This window comes from Lepus europaeus, chromosome 5 (genome assembly GCF_033115175.1).
Source record: "Lepus europaeus isolate LE1 chromosome 5, mLepTim1.pri, whole genome shotgun sequence".
In the NCBI taxonomy this organism is placed as follows: domain Eukaryota; kingdom Metazoa; phylum Chordata; class Mammalia; order Lagomorpha; family Leporidae; genus Lepus; species Lepus europaeus.
Window position 1 is genome coordinate 132,441,091 of NC_084831.1, and position 16,708 is coordinate 132,457,798.

The 16,708-nt window shown below is 37.3% G+C and overlaps 1 protein-coding gene across 2 annotated transcripts in view; it reads left to right on the forward strand.

Moving 5' to 3' along the window:
* Positions 1–16,708, forward strand: part of MAEL (maelstrom spermatogenic transposon silencer) — a 34,761-nt gene that overhangs the window by 7,905 nt on the left and 10,148 nt on the right. For both annotated transcript variants that reach the window (XM_062193763.1, XM_062193764.1), the window contains 3 exons: positions 11,347–11,471; positions 12,200–12,254; positions 12,379–12,520. In XM_062193763.1, coding sequence (XP_062049747.1) covers positions 11,347–11,471; positions 12,200–12,254; positions 12,379–12,520 — 322 coding nt within the window. The remainder of the gene's footprint in view (positions 1–11,346; positions 11,472–12,199; positions 12,255–12,378; positions 12,521–16,708) is intronic.

A 16,708-nucleotide genomic window follows, 5' to 3' on the forward strand; every position in this document is an offset into this window, starting at 1 on the left:
GAGATTCTTTTAGGAAAAACTATCTTTTATACTTTTGAGTCTTTCAGTAAACATGGGACTATGTTATTTTTTTGGTCTGTAATGTCTTTGAGTAAAATTATATAACTATCGTCATAATGGTCTTAATATCTTTTTTTAGATTTATATATTTTTTATTGAAGTTGTGAGGTAGAGCTTATTTATTTATTTGCTTATTTTGAGAGACAAGGTGCTCATGTCTGCTGGTTCACTCATCAAATGCCCGCAACAGCTGGTGCTTGGCCAGGATGTAGCTACGAGCTAGAAACTCAACCCAGGTCTCCCACATGGACAGCAGGGACCTAACTGCTGTCTCCTAGGGTGCACATCTGGAAGCTGCAATCAGGAGTAAAACTGGAACTTAAACACATTCCTGTATGGGATATAGGTGTCCTACCCTTTTATAGCTCTTTAGAACCATTTTCTGGGCTGGTGCTGTGGGGCAGAGCGTTAAACTGCTTTCTGTAGCACTGGCATCTTATTTGGGCGCTGGCTCAAGTCCTATCTGCTCCATTTGCAACCCAGCTCCCTGCTGATGTGCCTGGGAAAGCAGCAGAGAGGGTCCCTGCACCTGCATTGGAGACTTGGAAGAATATGCTGGCTTTGGCCTGGCCAGGACTGGCCATTGCAGCCATTTGGGGAGTGAACCAGCAGATTGAAGATCAATCTCTCTCCTCTATTAATATAACTCTGCCTTTCAAATAAATAAGTTAAAATTAAAGAGTTTTCTCGTTGTTTACTTATGTATTTTGATTGTATCCCACCCTTTGCTAAACTCTTTTCAGATTTTAGTAAATTCTTGTCATTTCTGCCAAATAACTTCATTCTTTCTAATGTATGTATCTTTAAGTTTTTAAGATGTGACTTAGTGTGCTATGACCTCTAACGTTTCACTGGGTAGAGTGTGCCATTTGTTGTAGTTTTCTTTTTCCTATTTTCCCCTCTTTGGCTGCTGACAGTCCTCTTATCTTTGGTAAAGAAGTTTGCTTCTGTTCCCAGTTAAACTAAGGAGATAGCAGTTGCACATGTTAATGAAGGATTCTTCTGCATTGTTAGTGATTTGTGTCTGTTGTTCAGATGGTGATTTATTAATGCTAAATTGACCTTGTATTCTCAGAACAAACCCAACATGGTCCCTGTTATCTCTCAAATTACTGAGTTTGGTTTGCTACTGTTTTGTTACAGGATTTGTGCATTTATGTTAAAGACTGAAATTAACCTTGTCTAATTTTGTTATCAAGGTTATTTTGCTGCCGCAAAATGGATTGAGAAATATTACTTCAGTATCTGAAGTTCATTGATTTTTATGATTTGTGTAAGTTACTGTCTTTTATTTCCCTGAAAATGAAGAAGCTGAGTCATTTTGAAATAAGTCCTGTAGTCCTGTAATGGGGATCTTCTTTTTGGTTCTGTTTTCATAATGTGTTGGTTATCTTAGTGTTCAGTCTTTTTTACCCCAATCTCTTCATATATCTGGTTGGTTTTGGATTTTTTTCTCATTTTATTTAATTTTTTAAGAAATGTATTAGTACATTAGATTCTCTGGGTCACAGCAAATGCATGATAGTTACTATAACACACAAATGCATAATTACTATAATATAGTTCTCATTTTAATGTCATATTAATACAAAGAGAACAGATTCATTGTAGTTCACAGATAGGATTCTGAGACTGTAATGATACTTCCCTCTCTCTCCCTTCCTCCCTCCCTTTAGCTCTCTCTCCCTTTCTTTTATTAATTTTTGAGATAACATTTTTAATTTACACTATAATAAAAGGCTTAAGGCTCCACTAAATAAAGAGTTCAACAAGTAAAAAGACCCTAGTTCAGCAGGAATATAGGCAAGGGCTATAAACAATAACCAAATGAAAAGATAACAATTTCACTCATGTATAGTAAATTTTAAATTAGTCTCAGATCATCAAAGCTATATATCATTCTTAACCCTTGGTTTGATATAAAACAGTTTGCAAAACTATATTTGCAGCAGTGCATTTCTTTCCTTTTTGTTTTTTGATTTTTTTTCCTTTTTCTTTGAGGTCCCACATATATGGGAGAATTTGTAGTATTTGTCTTATATGTCAAACTTATTTCACTCAACGTGATGTCCTCCAGTTGCATCTATTTTTTATTCAAATGATAAAATCTAAATGTTCGTTGTTTTTTATAGCTGATAATTCCACTGTATGTGTGTGTGCATGTGTGTGTGTGTACACACCACATTTTCTTTATACATTCATCTGATAATGGACACTTTGGTTGATTGCATACTTTGGCTATTGTGACCAGTGCTGCTGTGAACATGGTGGTGTAGGTTTCTCTTTGATACCGCATGTTCATGTTTTTTGGATGTATACCCAGTAAGTAGGATTTCTGTTTCATATGTCAAGTCTGTTTCTAGTTTTTAAAGAAATCTCCATATTGTTTTCCATAGTGGCTGCACTAATTTATAGTCCCACCAATAGTGTATAAGAGTTCCCCTTTCTCCACATCCTGTACATCATTTGTTACTTTCTGTAACAGAGGTGAGGTGATATCTCATTGTGGTTTTGATTTGCATTTCTCTAATGGCTAGTGATATTGAGTATTTTTCATATATTTGTTGGCCATTTGTACTTCTTTTGAGAACTGTTTCTTTAGGTCCTTTGCCCATTTCGTAACTAGTTTGGTTAGTTTTTTGTTTTGGAGTTACTCATATGTTCTAGATACCAATCTTTTATTGGATAAGTAGCCTACACATATCTTTTCCCATTCTGCTGGATGTCTTTTCACTTTATTACCATATGGAAGCTTCTAAAGTTTGATATAATCCCACTTGTCTACTTTTACTCTTGATGCCTGTGCTTTGGGGGGTCTTATCTAAGAACTGATCACCTACATCAATGTCTTCAAGTGTTTCCTCTCCATTTTCTTGCAGCAACTTCATAATCCTGGGTACTATGAGACTTTGAGGTCTTTGATCCATTTTGAGTTGATTTTTATATATTGTGAAAGGTAGGGATCTAATTTCATTCTTTCTGCCAGCACCATTTATCAGAGATTATTCTTTCTCCAATGTATGGTCTCAGCACTTTTGTCAAAATCAGTTGGCTGTATGTATATGGATTAATTTCTGAACTCTCTATTCTATTCCAACAGTATATGTGTCCATTTTTAATGCCAGTATTATGCTATTTTCATTACTAGAGCTTTATAGTATGCTCTGAAGTCATATGCTTCCAACTTGATTTTCTTTGTTTGGGATTGGTTGGCTTTTGTGATTCTGTATGAGTTTTAGGATTTTTTTTTTATTCTACAAATAATGTAATTGGTATTTCGATAGAAATTGCTTGAATCTGATTGCTTTGGGTAGATAAACATCTTAATGATGCTGATTTGTCCAATCTGAGCAAGGAATATCTTTCCATTTTTTTGTGTACTTGATTTCTTTAACTAGTGTTTTATAATTTTCATTGTAAAGATCTTTCATTTCTTTGGTTAAATTTATTCATAAGTATTTGATTTTTTTTTAGTGGCTATTGTGAATGGAATTTCTTGATTTCTTTCACTGAGTTCATCATTAGTATATAACAATGTACTTTTTTGCATTTTTTGTAACCTGAAACGACTGAATTGGTTTATCAGTTCTAATAGCTTTATTTTGAAGGTTTTTGTTTAATGAATACAAATTTTCATATGTACAGCTTTTAGGGATATAGTGTTTCTTCCCCCCATTCTTACCTTCCCACCTGCGCTCCCATACCACCTCCCACTCCCTCTCCATTCCATTTTCCATTAAGATTCATTTTTAATTGACTTTATATACAGAAGACCAACTCTTTACTAAGGACAGATTTCAACTGTTTGCACCCACACAGACACACAAAGTATAAAGTACAGTTAGAAGACAAGTTGTATGATTAATTCTCATAGAATAACTCATTAAGGACAGAGATCCAGCATGGGAAGCAAGTGCACAGTAATTCCTGTTGTTGATTTAACAACTGACACTCTTATTCATGATGTCAGTGATCACATGAGGCTCTTGACATGAGCTGCCAAGGCTTTGAAAGCCTTTTGAATTCACAAACTCCGTTGGTTTTTAGACAGGGCCATATGCAAAGTGGAAGTTCTCTCCTCCCTTCAGAGAAAAGTACATCCTTCTTTGATGGCCCCTTCTTTCCACTGGGGTCTCACTCACAGAGATCCTTCATGCAGAACCATTTTTGCCACTCTGTCTTGGCTTTCCCTACCTGAAATGCTCTCATGGTGTTTTCAGTCAGGTCTTAAGGGCTGATTCTGAGGTCACAGTGCTATTTAGGGTGTTTGTCATTCTGTGAGTCTGCTGTATGGACTGCTTCCCATGTTGGAACTTTATCTCCTTTGTAATTCTATCTATTATTACCAGGCACTTGATCTTATTTATGTGATCCCTTTGACTAATGGTCCTATGTATATGATCAATTCCATACTTAATATCACTTTTCTTTTTTTTTCATGATTTTTTTTATTTAATAAATATAAATTTCCAAAGTACAGCTTATGGATTACAATGGTTTTTTCCCCACCATAACTTCCTTCCCACCTGCAACCCTCCCATCTCCCGCTCCCTCTCCCATTCCATTCACATCAAAATTCATTTTCAATTCTCTTTAAATACAGGAGATCAATTTAGTATATATTAAATAAAGATTTCAACAGTTTGCACCCACACAGAAACATAAAGTGTAAAATACTGTTTGAGTACAAGTTATAGCATTCATTCACATTGAACAACACATTAATATCACTTTTCTAATAGCTTTTTGGTGGAGTTATTGGGTTTTTCCATGTACAGCAGCATCATGTCACCTGCAAACATGGATATTTTTACTTCCTCCTTTCCAATTCTGATGTCCTTTCTTTCTTTCTCCTCCCCAGTTGCTCGTGCTAATACTTCCACTATTATATTGACATCCTTGGCTTGTTCCAGATTTGAAGGGAAACGTTTTTAGCTTTTCCATGTTCAATATGATATTGGCTGTTGGTTGTCATATAAAACCTTTATAATTTTGAAGTATGTTCCTTCTGTACCTTATTTATGGAAGGTTTTTTGTCATGAAGGGATGTTGACTCAAACTCTTTTCTGTGCATCTATTGAAAATACTGTATGGTTTTTATTCTTCATTCTTTTGGTGTGATTTATGACATTGATTTGTGAATGTTGACCCACCCTTGCATCTCCAGGATAAATCCAACTTGAGGATGATGTATGGTCTTTTTAATGTGGTTTTGGATTTAGTTTGTAGTATTTTGTTGAGAATTTTTGCATCTGTGTTCATCAAGGATATTGGTCTGTAGCTTTCATTCTGTGTCTTTGTTCAGTTTTAATATTAGTGATGCTGACCTCATAAAAACTTTGGCAGAGTTTAATCTTTTTATTTAAGTTGTAGAAGTTTCATGTATTTCATATATACAGACTTAGGAACATAGTGATACTTCCCACCTTACTCTCCTTCCCGCCATGCTGCAACCCTTCTTTTAATCTTATTCAATATTATGGAATAGTATAAAAAGTGTTGGAGTTAGTCCCTCTTTAGATGTTTTATAGCATTCAGTAGTAAAGCCATTGGGTCCTGGACTTTCCCTTGATGGAAGACTTCTAGTTATGCTTCAATCTTGTTTGTTATGGGTCTGTTTAGATTTTCTGTATCTTCTATATTTAATTTTGGTAGGCTATTTGTGTCCTGGAATTTTCCAGGTTTTTAGCAGATAGTTTTTCGTGGTAGTTTAAGATCATTTTTGTTTCAGTGGTGTCAGCTGTTATGTTTTCTAGCTCTAATTTTGAGGTTTCTTTTCTTTGTTAGTCTGGCCAGAGGTTTACTTATTTTTTTTAATCTTCTCAAAAAAACAGCTCTTTTTTTTAGTTTCAATTACATTTATTTCTGCTCTGCTTCCTAATATTTCTCTCTTCCTGCTGATTTTGGATTTGGTTCATGTTTTTCTGTCTTCTTCATGCATCATTAGATCATTTATTTGAGATATTTTATTAACGCAAACACTTGTTATAACTTCTCTCAATATTGCTTTTGCTGTGTGCAACAGATTTTTGATATGTTGTATTTTTATTTCAAGAAAATAGATTTTCTTTTTAATTTTTTCAGTAACCCATTGATCTTTCAGTAGTATGTTGTTTAGTTCCCATATATTAGTAAATGTTCTGTTGTTTTTAGTTTTATTCCTTTGTGCCTGAGAAGGTAAGTGGTATGATTTCAGTCTTTTTAAATTTGCTGAGACTTGATTTGTGGCCCAATATATAGTCTGTCCTAGATAATGTTCCATGTGCTGATGAGATGAATGTATATTCTGTAGCTGTTGGGTGAAATGTTCTGTAAATGTCTATTAGGTCCATTTGCTTGGTAGTTTACTTCAACTACAGTGTGTCTTTGTTGATTTTCAGTCTGGGTAATCTGTCTGTTGATGAGAGTGGGGTGTTGAAATCATCCACAGTTATTTTATTGGAGTCTTTCTCTGAACCCTGAAGGTCTAATAATATTTGCTGTATATATCTGGTGGTCTTGTATTGGGTGTGTATATATTTATGATTGCTATGTTTTCTTGATTAATCAATCCATTTATCAAAATATAATGTTCTCCTTTTAATTTAAAGTCTGTTTGGTTTGATACGAGAATAGCTACTCCTCCTTGGTTTTGGTTTCCATTTGCCTGCCTGGTATATATTTTTCCAGCCCTTCACTCTCAGTTTATGTGTATCTTTATTTGTGAAGTGAGTTTCTTGGAGGCAGCATATAGTGAAATATAGTTGTTGTTGTTGTTGTTGTTTTAATCAGTTCTGCCCATCTGTATCTTTTGGCTGAGGAATTTAACCCATTTGCATTCAAGGTTAGTATTGATTGACAAGAACCAACACCTGTCATTTTGTTGATTGGTTGCTGATTGTATGTGCTCTGTTAGTGAATTTGGTGGTATCATGTGTTTTCATGATATTTACTTCTAATGTAATAATTTCCTTCACAATTTGCTTTAAGGCTGGTCTGGTGGTGGTGAATTCTCTCAGTATTTCCTTACCTGGAAAATACCTGATTTCTTCTTCACTTCTAAAGGATGGCTTCACTGGATACACTGTTCTTGACTAGAAGTTTTAAGACCTTGAATATATCGTCCAGTGCTCTTCTAGCTTGTAGGGTTTCTGCTGAGAAGTTTGCTGTTAGTCTGATTGGTTTTCCTTTATGTGTAATTTGATGCTTTTTTCTCAACTTTTGACAATTTGATGACAAAATGCCTCAGGGAAGTCTTTTTTGGTTGAGTCTGTGTGAAGTCTTCTGAGCTTCCTTTATCTGAATGTGTATTTCTCTCTCAAGACCTGGGGAATTTCAACTATTAAGTTCATTTAGCATATTCTCAACGGCTTTTTCTCCTCTTCTTCAGGAATCCCTTGAACACAAACATTTGGTCATTTGATGATATCCTCTATTTTCTGGAGACTGTCTTCATTCGTTCTCTGTATTTTTGTCTGATTGGGTTATTTCGGAAGTCTTGTCCTGCATGTCAAAGTTCTTTCCTCCACTTGCTCTATTCTGCTATTAAAGCTATCCATTGTATTTTTATTTCATTGAAAATTTCATCTCCAAAATCTCTATTTGTTTCTTAATGATTTCTATCTCATTAGTGAGTTTTTCATTCACATCACTCATTGATGTCCTCATTTCTTTAAGCTGTCTGTTCTCTTGCATCGCGTTGAGCTTCCTTGTAATCACTACTTTAAATTCTATTTCTGGCATCTCATATTTTCTTCAGATCAGGATCTAATTCTGGAGAACTGTTGTGTTCATTTGGAGGTGTCATGCTTCCTTCTTTGTGTTTTTCATGTCCCTCTGTTGACATTTGCACATTTAGCACAATAGTTCCTTCTTTATGAAGTAGGTTTTATTGGAAAAGAGTTCATGTGGAACTCAGGGTATCAGTTGGTTTGTTTTGGCTTTGGTTCTAGGTAAGCCCAGAAGTGTAGACTCTTGAGTGATTTCTTTTGTTTTACCCAACATCAGCTGTATTTATAGGTGACACGATGGTCTAGTCTGCCACAGTTCATAGAGGTAGAAATGGAACTTTGAGGTGAATGTGGGCTTCATGGATTGTGTATCTTCAGTCCCCAGAGAGTTCAGCGTCAGTAACTCTAGGGATTGTGATAGCCAGGGCCTTGTCCTTGGTGCTAAAGGGGACAAAGGTGGCTTGGTGCTAAAGGGGACAAAGGTGGCTGTTCCCTTACCCCGCTGACAAGCCAGAGTGGTGCTGGGACTTGTGGCACCAGTAGCTGTAGTTAGGAGTGTGTAATCTGGATGGACTCTCTTTCAGGTCCTGCTAGGGGGGTGCAGCTGCTGTTGGGGCCTATAACACCAACAGCCCTAGTCCCTGGACTGGGGGATGTGAACTAAATCCTGCTGCAGTCCTACAGGGTGACTATAAAGGGTATTTTACACAGGCAGATACGGGTCTGAGTGGTGGAATGAAGGAGGGTTCTCTAGATCCTACTGGGTAGATTCTAGTGGGTTTGAGGAAACTAGTACTAATTGTTACAGTCCTGGTGTTGCTGGATATAGTGGAGTCACTACCTTTATATCCTAGGGTGGGACCCAGGTACTGGGGAGAGTGCTAGCCACCTCTCTGAAGCAGAGTGACAGATACAGCACTGCAGATATCAGGAGTGTATAGATTACCACAAGCATTGTAATACCAATACGAACAGTACTGGTTCTGCAAGGCACAGATGAAACTACCCCCAGTTCTCACAGGGCATGTGAGATTGTTGCTGGGGTTCCTGCCTGAGATGCCCAGCACCATGAGCTGGCAGGTACAAAGGGAACTTCTTTATGATGGGTCCAGATTTTTTTTTTTTTTTTGAAAGGCGGAGTTAGAGAGCAAGAGATAGAAAGAAAGGTCTTCCTTTTTCCATTGGTTCACCCCCCAAGTGGCTGCTATGTCTGGCTGGCGCATTGCGGCTGGTGCGCTGCGCTGATCCGAAGCCAGAAGCCAGGTGCTTCCTCCTGGTTTCCCATGTGGGTGCAGGGCCCAAGGACTTGGGCCATCCTCCACTGCCTTCCTGGGCCACAGCAGAGAGCTGGACTGGAAGAGGAGCAGCCGGGACAGAATTCGGCGCCCCAACTGGGACTAGAACCCGGGGTGCCAGCCCCGCAGGCGGAGGATTAGCCTAGTGAGCCACGGCGCCAGCCCCTGGGTCCAGATTTTTTATGGGCTGCTGCTGCTGCTAGCCCCAAGAAACTGAGGGGAACCCCCTTGCTCATATACAGTGAGTGAGTGCAGCTTTGGGGCTTTATGCCTTACCTTCCCCAGTGGCAGAATGCAGGGGATCTGTTCTCTGCCTTGCAGGTTGCCCTGATCTGGCTTTGGTCACTTCTAGTAGCCGTAGAACAGAGATCAGCTGTGTGGATGCTCTTCAAGGTTAGGGGAGTAGGGGAAGGCAGCGTGGCTTCCCTTCTCAAAACCAGGCAATGGCTTCGACCCCAGTTAGTTCACCAGGATGTGAGTGACTGGAATTTTCACACAGCTAAAGCTGCTGGTGACGGGGCATGTGGCAGCTTCTCCCGACCTTGACTTGGGAAGATGATGACTGCCAGCTGCAGCAGCATGTCTGTCTGCGTTCCTCACTGTCCCATGGAGTCTGATCTGTGCTGTCACTTCTCTAGTGAAAATTTGTTAGCCCCCTGGAAACATCGTTTTTGTTTTTATATCGTTTGATAGCTGAAGTGCTATAGAGGTGTGCTTTCCACTAGTCAGCCACCTTGGATCTCTTCTCTGGTTCTGAGTGCTAAACAGCATATATGAAACCTTTATTCTTTTAAAATTTACAGTTGCATCTGATGGAAGTTTGGAATCACCATTTCTTCTTAACCTTAGTCCAGTTTTAGGGATGGAGGTGTTATAAGAATTGGTTTTTAGATTTTATAAGGATCAGTCTACTTCTAGTTGATCTTTACCAGAAAACAGGGAAGATGGACAGGTTACCGCCAAAGGATCATCCGTAAAATTTACAGTTGACGTCAGCATAAATGATGGAAGCCAGAAGGCAATGCAGTGTTCTTAATTATAATTTTTGATTTACACAAGTAATACTAGAATAATGTTTTTAATTCTTCTTGTCTGGACCTGTTGAAAGACTGTCCAGTTTCTCAGCTTCACAATCTTCCACAGTTGATAAGAGCCCCTTGGGAGAAACAAATCCAAATGGCATATCAGCTCTGTGGAATTTCTCCTCTCCAAGATTTTAGGCCACTAATTCTTCAATCATTTTTGTATCTGCAGTACTTACAAACAGGTGTTTGATGTGTTCAGCTTTTCCCAGTCTGTCATGATCAGAAGTTGAATTCCTTCTGCATCTTCTATTATAGTCTCCAATTTTATGCTGTAATTTGTAATTAGGTCTCTTCAAACCTAAGCATAATTATTTAAAACCTTATAGCAAATTCAGTATCTGGAGTACCTGTAGGTATCTTTCAACTTTTTTTAGTTCTCATTATTTTCTCTTTGTGTAGCTTATTATTCATATGAAGTATCTGAAAAATATTATTTGAGTAATTTGGGATTTACAACGATGTGACCTTCTTCCAGATAGCATTTATACTTGCTGCTTTTAGCACCTGGGGAGCCTAAAAATCCTGGCCTCCCTAGCTGTCAAAAGCCCTCTGCTCAGCCTTTCAGATTCCTGTTCTGGAATTAGCAAACGACCCACAGGAAAAACCACCAAGTTGTTCTTAACCCTTTGAATTTCTGTGTTCTTTCACATCTTGACCAAAACTTCCTTACTGCTATGTGTTTATGTGTGTTCTTAATATCTGCAAGCTCTTTTATTTTTTGTGGGAAGATTGATCTGAATTTGGTCCGGTCCGTCCCCCCCCCCCCCCGGAAGTGGGAATCTCCAACATAGAGCCTTTTAAAAAGCAGTCATTACTACTATGTTCCTTGACTTTATTGATAAAACATTCATGAAAGGCAGCATAGGAATAGTAAAAACACTGCAGGCTTGGTCACTTAACTAGGGTTTGAGACATAACTCTACTGTTCACAAGCTCTTAACTAGTACTACTAATTTCTCTACTCAGTTATGTTGCTCAGTTATGATGCTCTTCCCTATTACACATGTATTATCTATTTCATAGAGTGATTGCAAGATTATGAGTTAAAATACACAAAATAGCTAGCATAAACAACTTGGTACAAGTGCTTCAATATGCATTAACCACTGGTCTCTTCTTGTACCCCTACTTCCAGACTTTCCCCATAATATTTGTCTTGCTCGGAGTTTGAACTTCCTCCTCTTTTATTTCCTTCAGGTGATTCTAGTCACAAGATTCCTATTTCAAACTTTGAATTCGGGCGTGACCAAGCAACTGTGTTAAAAAGTCTTTATAGATTTATTCATCCAAACTCAGGGAACTGGCCACCCATCTATTGCAAGGTAATTTCCAGTTAAGTCCTTTTGAAATACCCATTTAGAAAATAGAAGATCCATACAAATCTACAAAAGAAAGAATTTTTGCCTGTGTAGTCGCTATGTGTGTTAAAAATTGTTTTCATTGTAATTAAGTATAATGCCTTTTCTTTCAAATTCCTCTGATTCCAGACGGATTTTGAAGACTATAAAAACTGCATGTATTTCTCCTCTGATAGATCTCATAGTTTTTTAATTCCTACTTTTGGTGTATCTACAATGTCTTTTTACCCTGACAAGTGGATGATCCATTCTGTACATCTATCCTTCCAAGCAAACTTTGTTGCACTCTATCCAAACTTCGTAGCACTCTTTTGTCTCCATTTTTGTATTATTTACAGACTATATCCTTTATTTTGTCTAAATTATTCAAGGCCAGGAGTCAAAGAATTGGGTTTTAACCTTGCTACTAATAACTATGAATAGATTACCTACTTTTTTCTGAACATTAATTTCTTCATTTGTCTACCCTAACATTCACTTTGTTTTCATAAAGGATGTTAATATTGCTGTATAAATGTACTTGAGTACTAACAGCAGTAGTCTTTTCTAATGTGTGTGGTTTTTTAAAAATTCTCATTTGGTTATCCCAGACTGCAGTGTCTCCCTCTCGTAATCCCTCCCCCGACATAGGACAGCATTAATTAAAAATAAGGCAAGAAGAAAATATAAGTAATTTTTTTCCCTTTCTGCAGTCTGATGACAGAGCCCGAGTCAACTGGTGTTTGAAGCATATGGCGAGGGTATCAGGTAACTAAAACTCTGAGTCACTCAGAAGAGTGGTGTATAGCATCTGTATTTTTCCATTTTGATAGACATGTTCTTGGTATCTAAATTTACTAATCGTATATGGTTTTCTCTTTACTAATGGAAGAAATAAGGCAGAATCTAGAACTTCTCACCGTAGAGGACCTCGTAGTGGGAATCTACCAGAAAAAATTCCATAAGGAGCCCTCCAAGACTTGGGTTCGAAGCCTCCTAGATGTGGCCATGTGGGATTATTCTAGCAACACAAGGTATTGTGAGTGATTTTGTAATGTGTAGTGATTTTGACATCTTTTCTGAGCTGAGAAAATGTGGTAGAACCAGCCATTTTTGCCTTTCTATACAATACTTCCCTATGAAACCTTGGCAGGATTGTGTTTCCTTGAATATAAGAGTATATTGATTTCCAGATATATTGTTACTTTGTATCACTAAAAACAAAATCTACCAGATAAACCGATTGTCCTTTCTTGTCACCTACTATTTCTATACTATTGAAAGAATGGTTTTAGATTTATTTAGACAGTTTTTTTTATTATATAGAACATTTGTCCTTATGAATAAAGGAATATGTAAGTGAAACAAATGGGTAAATTGTTTTTAAAAATAATTTTAGACTTAAAAATTGCAAGAATAGTACAAAATTAAATCTCTCATATTCCCCAATTTAAACATTTTAATAGATTTTTCTTTATAATTTTGCTTCTAAACATATACAGGAATACTTCAAAATTTTCATGGAAAATACGTATTATGAAAAATTTGCAAGGACCTCAAAATTCTTTTGCATGTAATGAACTTGTCTTTTGATCACATTTTTCCACAAGCTGTTTTGAAGTACTCTCATACATACTTTTTCTAAACCACCTGAGAGTAAGTTGCTCTCATCATGTCTATAGCAAAATACTTCAGATGTGTTTCCTAAGTTCCATAGTATAATTATCATAATCAGGATATTATTGTTGATATAATACTATTATATAACCTGAAGACCATATTTTGTTACTTGTTGCAATAATGTCTTTGATAACCAAAAAAAAAATCTATAGTAGAGTCCAGTCCAGGATCACATGTTACACCGAGTTATTGTGTTTATGTCTGTTTTCAGTCCTTAAATATATAACATTTTTGTTTTAATTTGACTTTCACTATTGTGATATTTTTGAAGGATACAGTACATTCATTTCATAGACTGTTTTTCGGTTTGAGTTGGTTTGCATTTTCTCATGGTTAGATGGGGCTATGTATTTTGGGCTAGAATGCCACAAAAATGTTTCCTTTCAGTATATCATATCTGGAACTATGATGTTACTTTGTCCAATAACTAATAAACTGATCACTTAGGATAGTGTCTGTCAGGTTTCTCTGAAAAAGTTCTGTTTTCCACCTTATATAATAGGTAAGTATTTTGTGGAAAAATACTTTGAGTTTAGGTAGATACTCTATTCCTCAAGTTTTCAAGTGTGATCTTTAGCATCCATTGTTGATTTGCCTGAATCAAATGTTGTTGTCTGTGAAACAGTGATTGTTCTAATTCAGTTATTTCCACACTTATTAGTTGGCATTCTGCTGTAAGGGAGAGCTTTTAATTTTCACTCATTTATAGTTATATGAGGTTTGGACTCATGAATTCCTGGATTTTTTTTTAAGATTTATTTATTTATTTGAAAGTCAGAATTATATATAGAAAGGGAGAGACAGAGATTTTCATCCACTGGTTCACTCCCCAAATGGCCACAAGGGCCAGGGCTGGGCCACACCAAAGCCAGGAGCCAGGAGCTCCATTTTAGTCTCTCACATGGGTGCAGGGGTACATGTACTTGGGCCATCTTCTGCTGCTTTCTCAGGCACATTAACAGGGAGCTGGATCAGAAGTGGCGCAGCCAGGACTCGAACAGCCACCCATTTTGGATGCTGCTGCTGCAGATGGCTGCTTAACCCAGTATGCCACCGTGCCAGCCCCAAATTCCTATTTTATTTAAAGGATTATAATCTATTACTTTCATAACTTATTTTTATGCTCAAGTTGTTCCATATATGGCCAGTGGAATCCCTTCAAGCAGTGGGTTTTATCATTTTGACAGTTCCTCATCATTCTTTGAGCACTTCTTTGCTTTCTGGCACAGTATTTTCTAGACTTATCTTGTGCTTTGTACCTGTACTTTGCTCCAACCTTGGATTAGCCATTTCTCCAGTGATCCCTGGTTTCTTTAAGACAGGGTTGGGGTACTGAGTATTTTGCAAGATAGGATCTGAGTGCTAGATGTACTCATGCCTTACAAGGTCCCTTTAATTGAGAGAGATGGAAAATATATGTGTGTGTATAAATACATCTTCCAGATCTATTTTTACATGACTGGGCTTCTTGCTTACTTTTATCTCACCATGAGTTCATACTGAACTTACAATTCCCAATCAGTGCCCTGGAATTCCTTAGTTTTCTACTTTTCTGTTTTTGTATTTCTTGTTTCTGAGAGTGAGAAACCTTGCTATCAGTATTTTTACTTTGTTCAGTCCTGCAATACATTGAAAGAAGTTTCAGAATGAGATACCTATGTACAAAAAAAAAAAAAATGCAAACAATAGTTTAGGATTTGTTTGCCATTAGTTTTAGTCTGAGAATATATTTTATATTTAGTCAGAATAATATTTTCAGAAGTCATTTGGGATATTTGTCTTTACCCCCTTGGGTATATTTGAATTACATCTTATTGTTTACATTCAGTGTTTGGTTTTTCCCATTTCTGTTGACTTAAAGATTTATTTATTTTATTTGAAAGGTATAGTTTTAGAAAGAGGGAGAGAAAGAGGGAGAGGGAGGGAAGGAGAGAAAGAGAAATCTGTCTACCAGTTCACTCCCCAAATGGCCATAGGGGCTGCTGGGCCACATGAAAACCAGGAGCCAGGAGCTTCCTCCAGGTCTCCCATGTGGGTGCAGAATCCCAAGCACTTGAGCCATCTTCCCCGGCTTTCCCAGGCACATTAATCAGGAACTGGATTAGAAGATGAGCAGCCGAGACTTGAATCAGCAACCACAGGGGATTCTGGCATTGCAGGCAGCAGCTTAACCCGCTATGCCACAATGCCAGCCCCTTATCTTTTGAATGTGTAAAACGTTACAACAATTTAAACAAAAATGTGTTTTCAGACACATCACTCATTTCATTCTAGCCCCATGAAAAAGTTTGTTGGAATTAAAATTAAAAGATAATTTGAGAAGAACTAAAGTCTTTATGTTGAGGGGCCAGCGCTGTGGCGCAGCAGGTTAACGCCCTGGCCTGAAGCGCTGGCATCCCATATGGGCACCAGTTCAAGACCTGGCTCTTCCGCTTCTGATCTAGCTCTCTGCTATGGCCTGGGAAAGCAGGGGAGGATGGCCCACGTCCTTGGGCCCCTGCACCCATGTGGGAGACCCGGAAGAAGCTCCTGGCTTCGGATTGGCGCAGCCCCGGCCGTTGTGGCCAATTGGGGAGTGAACCTCGGATGGAAGATCCCTCTCTCTCTTTCTCTCTCTCTCTCTCTCTGCCTTTCTGCCTCTCCTCTCTATGTGTAACTCTGACTTTCAAATAAATAAATCTTAAAAAAAAAAATAATGTCTTTATGTTGAGTTGCATATAAACTGTATACAAAGGGATGTCTTTCGATTGTTCAGATCTACTTTGTGTCTTTCATATGTTTTGAAGTTTTTCCCCCCACAGACTGCATATCTGGGATAGATGCATCTTTATGGCACAGTTCCTTGATAACTTTGTTTATTTTGTGGAAATTGGTTTGAGTAGACTTTCTAAATCTAATTGATAAAGTTTGAAAATCTGTATTTTCCTTAGAAATTGTACATCTTAAACTTATTTATGGCTAAATTGTTTTCAAATTTATGTAAAGGTCTACTAGGAAGTATTTCTGCTTCAGTGTTTGTTTATCCTGTCAGTTCTGTGTGTTTGTGCCCCCACCTTTGTTGCCTTTGCCAGTGCATTGTCTAGATCTGTGTTTCTCTTGATTCTCTTCTTCATGAATTTGTTTTATCTTTCTCTCTGTACTTTGGATCTTTTAAAACTAATTTTTGGGGGACTAGGAATTTAATTATCTTGTTTGATTTTTACTAGTGTTTCGTAGAGTGAACCTTATAAGTATTCACAATGAATCCTGTACATTCTGACAGCCAATATTTTCATTGTCATTTTTAACAAATTTTGTCATTTCAGACTCAATCAGGACTTAAAAACAGGGTATAAAAATCTAGATAGAAAAGCTTTTCTGGTTTTTGTTTTTCTTAGTAAGTTCTAGCATTTTTGCATTGTGATTAAAGAGTGTTTCTAATATTTCTACTCAATGGAAGTTACTGGTGATTTTGTTTTTTGTTTAATCAGTTTTTGTGACTATTTAAGGACATCTGAGAATGTTATTTTCAGGATATGGCATTTGAGAGATATCCATATAAC